At 44.4% G+C, this 6,065-nt stretch overlaps 1 protein-coding gene across 1 annotated transcript in view; it reads left to right on the forward strand.

Moving 5' to 3' along the window:
• Positions 1-2,127, forward strand: part of LOC119588830 (extensin-like) — a 4,453-nt gene extending 2,326 nt beyond the window's left edge. The window contains exons 3-6 of the mRNA XM_037937474.1: positions 902-1,030; positions 1,274-1,333; positions 1,433-1,502; positions 2,028-2,127. Of these exons, the coding sequence (XP_037793402.1) occupies positions 902-1,030; positions 1,274-1,333; positions 1,433-1,502; positions 2,028-2,127 (359 nt within the window). The remainder of the gene's footprint in view (positions 1-901; positions 1,031-1,273; positions 1,334-1,432; positions 1,503-2,027) is intronic.
• Positions 2,128-6,065: the final 3,938 nt, after the last annotated feature.

Raw genomic sequence — 6,065 nt, forward strand, 5'->3', positions numbered from 1 at the left:
TCAGAAAAAGACTTTCTTTCCCTCTAACATTTCTCCCGTCTCATTCACCATTGAAGATGCCATGGCTCACCCGAGTAACTTTCGGGAAGGATCTGGAAGGAGTTACAAGCCACGACAGGAAGCTGGCGCCACGCGTGGGGTTTTCCGGAGCAAAGTTATGGCGAAAATCAGATGCACGGGAAAAATAAATGAAAAAAAACTATGGTCAATTTTTCATTTGGGAATCAAAAACTTTTCCCGGGGAACAAAAACTTCCACCAATTGCATTTAAACCCAGGGCTTTGGGTGGGGCCCAGAGCCTTGGGCTTCAAACTTTTGGTCAGTGAAGACTCCCCTAAAAAGATTTAAACCCCCAACCTTTCTCTTCACCTGAGCCCTTTTTCAATAAAGATAAAAAAAAAACATTTGAAAAACCCGGAGAGGTGTTTAAGCCTAAAGGCCCGCCAAGTTTTCACGTGCCAAGTCGAAAGTCCCTTTTCCCCAAGTAAGCCATTTTTATGTCAAAAAAAGAAAGGGGAACCAACCTTTTGGTGCAAAAAACAAAGCCTTTTTTCATCAGGGGGGCAGTTCGGGAAACCTTTTTTTTAAAGAGTCCTATTTTCCTTTATAATGGGAGAAAAACCCAAAGGGCCCTTTTCCCCCCGGCCTTTATAAAGTAAAAGGCCAATGCCTCGGGCCTTTCTGTCTCAGGGAACTTACAGTATATAAACCATTCAGTGGATCTTATGTGGAGAAAAAAAATCCTAAAGGACTTACAGAGCCATCTTTAAAAGTAGTGATTACGGTTTTTTCAACAAAATTATGACTCCCCTCCAAAGCAAGAACTAAGCCCACGTCCCCCACAAAACCCAAATTTTCACAACAAAACCAGGGCCCCTAAATAAAATGCTTTCAAAACCAGAAAGGCCCTATGCCCCGTTTGAAAGTGACCGTTTTCCCCCAGAGAAAAACTTTATCCCCAAAAAAAGTGCCCCTAGTGACTTGGATTCCAAAACCTCATCCTTTGGGGGGCCCTTTAACCATGGGGCCGGTAAAATAAAACACAGCGCAAGAAAAAATCAAAAATGGACCAAAATGTTTATAAATTTTTTCAGGGGAAAGTTACAGCCCCCGGAGCCCCATCCCCCAAAAGAGAAAAAACCCGTGAAAAAATTTTGGGTCCATTTTTCGAAAAAAATGTAAAAAGGCTTTAAAATAAAAACAAAGTTTTTTCCCCAGTTTTTGGGGCACAAATTCCCCATGGCCCCCCATAAACCAAACCTCTGTTTACCAGAAAGTTCAAAATGTCCCCCCCCAAATTTGGGTAAATCCTCCAGTGAAACCCGAAAAATTGGTAAAAGCTTTTCCCAACAAAAATTCGCAGTCAAGAAAGTACCGGGTTAACCCCCTGATTTTCCGGAATATTCGAGAAAAATTTGCACCCCCCCAAAAGGGGAACAAATGCCCCCAAATTTCGGGGTTTTTGGGAAGAGAAAATTTGGTCCTTCACCATCAAAAACCAGGTTTTTTTTTTCACTCCAAATTTTCCTAAAGGGTAAAACCACGGAATTCCCCAGTAAGAGACTATAACCCTCCATAAAGGGCACAGTTCAAGGTCAAAGCTTTCGCCCCCTATCGTTTCCCAAAAAATTTTTAGGTAAAACCTTCTGGCTCATTTTCCATTTCCATTTCCAGCCCAGAGTAATGGTCTCCCCAAAAACCAAAAATTCCGATACCCCATAAATTTTCTAATATTCCGGCCAAAATTTTGGGCCCCCCGAAAAAAGCTTTAGCCCACCATCTCTTCCCATTTTCGGGACCAGACCATGGCCCCCCGGAAAAAAGCTACACCCCACCGCAATGTTTAATTTCCCAGCCCAATTTTTAGCCCCAAACCCAAACCACTTCAGAAATTCCAGGGGAAAACTTACCCCCCCCCCTTTAAACTAAACCCAAATATTTGGCCTACCATCTATCTCTATCGTCCAATCATTTTGGGGCCCCCCCTGAAAAAAGTTATGCCCCCCATCAACTTCTAACTTTCCCAGAAAAGAATCAGGGGCCCACCCCCCTGGGCCAAAGCCCCCCGAAACGAGTATGGGTCCCCTAGAACAAAAATGCCCCGAAAACAAACCCTCGGGCTCCTGAACAATTTTTTGGGGCACCAAATTCCCTCCCAAAGATTCCAGGGGTTTACCATGGTCCAAGAAAGCAATTTTTTGGGGGCCCTCCATCTATCTTGTAGATCCTGATCGGGAAATTTCCCCCACCAGGGGCGAAGTAAAACTCCCATCTTTTTCCCCAAAGTTCCCTGAAATACTTATGATCCCAGTCTATTTCTAAGGCTCCAGAGCAGAGTTATATCCCATTAGAACAAACTCGCCCATAAAATCTCTCGTTGGGTGCCCCCAAAAGCAGACTTTACCCTACCAAAAAATAACCCCCAACCCTTTCCCCTTTTTACTTCTAAGGGGCCAAACCCAAACTTATGGCCCCCCGGGAAAAATAAAAAAAACCTTCCGCTACTTTTTAAAGGGGTTTCCAAAAGCAAACGTATGGCCCCCCAGAAAAAAACCAAAACCTTTCCGTTACTTCTAATGTTCTAAACCCCTTATGGACCCATTTCTATTTCACCCGGTGAAAAAAAATTAAATGCGCCACCATCAAGTTCTAAGAATGCGCAGATCAAAACCTAACCCCATCTATTTCTGATTTTTCCCAGCTGATAAAAGTTATGGTTTCCCCTCCTTATCCCAAATATCCCGGAGCAAAGTTATGGGCCACCAAAGGAAATTTTCAGCCTACCATCTAGTGCAAAAGGGTTTCCTGACCGAATTTCCAAAAGGCTCGGAAAAAAACCACACCCCGCAGAAAGAAAGTTATGGTTTCAGGGGAACTTTTTCCCCCACCCCCCCCTTGATTTTGGAGTTCGGGGTCAGGGGTCATGGAGTTGGAGCCCAAAGGGTTAGCCCAAATTGTCATACCCAAAAACCAGAGCAAAATAGGTCCCCCATCCATTCCTAAAAAAAAAAGCCCCAAAGCTAGGGCCCCCACTATCTAATACCAAAATTCCCCCTAAAAAATAGGGCCCTTCCTCTGATTCCACTTCTGACCCAAATTATGGTCCTGTTTCCCAGTTTGAAAAGTTTAAGGAAAAAAGTTTTGGCCTACCCCCCATTCTCAATTTTTCGGGGAAAAGTTTTGCCCCCCCCTTAAAGGGGTCTCAAATTAGGGTCCTCCCCCAATGTTAAAATTTTCCAAAACCAATTTTACACCAAACCTTTCAGATTTCAGGTTTGGGCCCAAAATCACGATTTCCCGGCGTTTTCCGAAAAGTTCCAACCAAGGCTTTGTTTCCCCTTCTTTTTCCCCCCCCAAATTAGGGTTCCCTTTTCCAAAAACGGATATTAAAAACCCGGGAAGTCAGGGCCCCTTCCCAAATCTTCCCCAACACCAGACCAATATTTTGGCCCCCCTTTTTTTTCCCAAGGGAAGACCAGGAGTATGATTCACCTTCTATTTCCCGAAAGGTTCCCCAAGGCCCCAAATTTTTGGTCCCCTTTCCCAATTCTCAGGTTTTACCCCAAAAAAAAGTTATGGAAAAACCCAAATTCCAATTTCCAAAGGCCTTGGGTTAGGAGCCGCCGATTATTTCAAAGGGTGCAAAGTGAAAGGTACACCATCACCCAAGAAATTTCCCGGGATCAGCCCCCTCCTGCCCGAAAGCGTCACAGAACCCTTGCCCCCCTTTGTCGGGGGACCCCATTTTTTTTCTTTGTAGCTGCTAAGCAAACTACGATCTTGTCCATGGGAAAAAAAGACCTGCCAAGCTAGAGGGCGACGTGAAGAGGCCCGAAAATTTACGATCAAGGGGGCTTCTCCCCCACCCCCCTGTTGGCGCTTTTTTCTAAAGATTTTAAATTCAAAGGAAGTTGGTGATTAAAACGGCCCATTCCCCTGTCTCGGAAGACATGTCGTGACTTTGATCCAAAAAGTGAAAATCATGAGATTTCCCATTGAAAAAGGACATTTTTGTGACCCCTTTCCCCTTGAATCCCAAGAGACCTGGAAGTAATACGACACTTCACCCCCATTAAACTGAAAGTTTTTTTATGGTTCACTTTCCCCAAATAGATACTAATGATGGTCCCCATATTTTGGGGGAAAAGGACCGGGAAACCATCTTTTTTTCCAGGCGTTCTCTCCTCATGCAACTTTAGGAGGGGTGTTGGGGGGCAAAACCCTTTTTGGGTACTACCTTCACTCGGGCCTTCATTCCCCAGACCCCTTTTTTTCCCTTTTCATCTTCCCCTTCAAAGTCCTTTTCCCCCTTCTTATTTACCATCATCTTTTTCCTTTTTCACAGTCATCTCCCTCTTCTTATTTCCATAAACTTCTTCCCCTTTCCACAGTCTCTCCCTCCTTCCCTTTTTTACCATCATCTCTTCCTTTTCACACCCTCTCCCCTTCTTATTTACCTTCCCCTTTGGGCCCCTCATTTCCTTCAAAACCCAACTCCTCTTTGTCTTTTCCCTTTTTTTCTCTCTTCCTTCCCCTTCTGTTTCCTGCCCAAATCCCTCTCCTACTCTTCCGTGGCCCACCACCCCAAAGGGGGCCCCGGTGGCGACTGCCCTCCGTGGGGGGCCCCCAAGAAATACCCTTCTTTCAACCCCGCGTTCCAGAAACTTCCTTCGGGCCAGGACCGGGGGGGCCCCGGGGTTTTTAAAAGCCGCCCGGGGGGGCCCAGTTCCAGGTTTTGGGGGCTGCTTTTGAAATTTTGTTCGGTTTAAGTTATTAATATCGTGGAGAAGGGATGAAGTGGGGAAGGAAAAAAGAGAAAGTTAAAATACACCCGGGTGTAATTTTAAAAGTGTGTGTTTTGGGTTTAATGTATATGTGTCCCAAACAGTGTAAATACTTTTTTTGCAATGGAAAAACCCTTATTAATCCCGGCTGTCCTTTACCGGTGTGGCACTTTCTGCCTGCCAGATGGACGACAAGAGTCTTTTTCCTTGCCCCAGGGCACTCTTCAAACCCGCCCACTTTATCTTTGAATTTGGGGGTACAAAGAAAGGCCAAAAGGCCTCACAAAGGGGTTATACCGCCCAAACGACTCCTTTACGAGAGGATACACAGAATCAAAAAAACGTCCAAAGCCCAGGGAACCCCTCGAAAACCCCAAAAAGGGGGTTTTCCTTCGGTGGGTGGATCCCTTTCCTCGTCCTCGGGCTTCCCGAAAAGGGGCTTACGAGGGGCGGGTCTACAAAAAGCCTTTTTGGGAAAAGGAAAAAAGAGGAGAAAGGGAAATCCCCTAGGATTCTAGGGGCCTTTTCCCAAGGAGATTTCCCAAAGAATCCCAAAGGTCTTTGAGAAGGGGAGTCCCCAAAGAAACATATGGCTCCAAGAGATAGGTTTTGCGGAAAGGGGGAAAAAGGATGGTGTGATGGGTTTGTTTTAGACCCCTTTTTGACCAAAGTGGGAAAAATTGGGATTCCTTTAGTAAAACGTAAAGCGGGGGTATTTCTTTAATTTGGGTATTTTTTGAAAGATTTACAAAATGAAGACAATGACAAGAAAATGAAAGGGAAAAGGGAAGTTTTTTTTTTCTTCTGTGAAGGTGGCCCGCTTTCACAAAGGGCAGTGTTGGGGGGTAAAAAAAATAAAAAGAGGGTGAATAATTTCCGAAAAACGTGGATTTCTGAAAATTTTGATTAAGGCCCAAACTTTACCAAAAATAAAATTTATTTTTTCAGTTTTCTAAAAACTTTTAGTAGAAGGTTTTTTAACTTAATGGGTTTTCCCCAAATTAAAAATGAGTGAATTCATCCACAGGGAAATTTATGTTTAAAACGTTTTTACAAAACCCCTCAAAAAAAAAAAAAAAATGCCCGTGGGAAAAATTTAGGAATTTCCCCCAAAAAATCCTAGAATTCCCCCCGTAATTCAGGGGGGTTTCCCCCAGAACTTCAGGGGGTTCCCCCCGAACCCTTTAACAATTCCAAGAACATTAAGAATGGCCATTCTAAAAAAACAAAAAAAAAACCCCCCGACTCCCGAACCCCTGAAGGGCAAATAAAACCCCCCCC

The sequence above is a fragment of the Penaeus monodon genome, chromosome 24, assembly GCF_015228065.2.
Source record: "Penaeus monodon isolate SGIC_2016 chromosome 24, NSTDA_Pmon_1, whole genome shotgun sequence".
Classification (NCBI taxonomy): Eukaryota; Metazoa; Arthropoda; class Malacostraca; order Decapoda; family Penaeidae; genus Penaeus; species Penaeus monodon.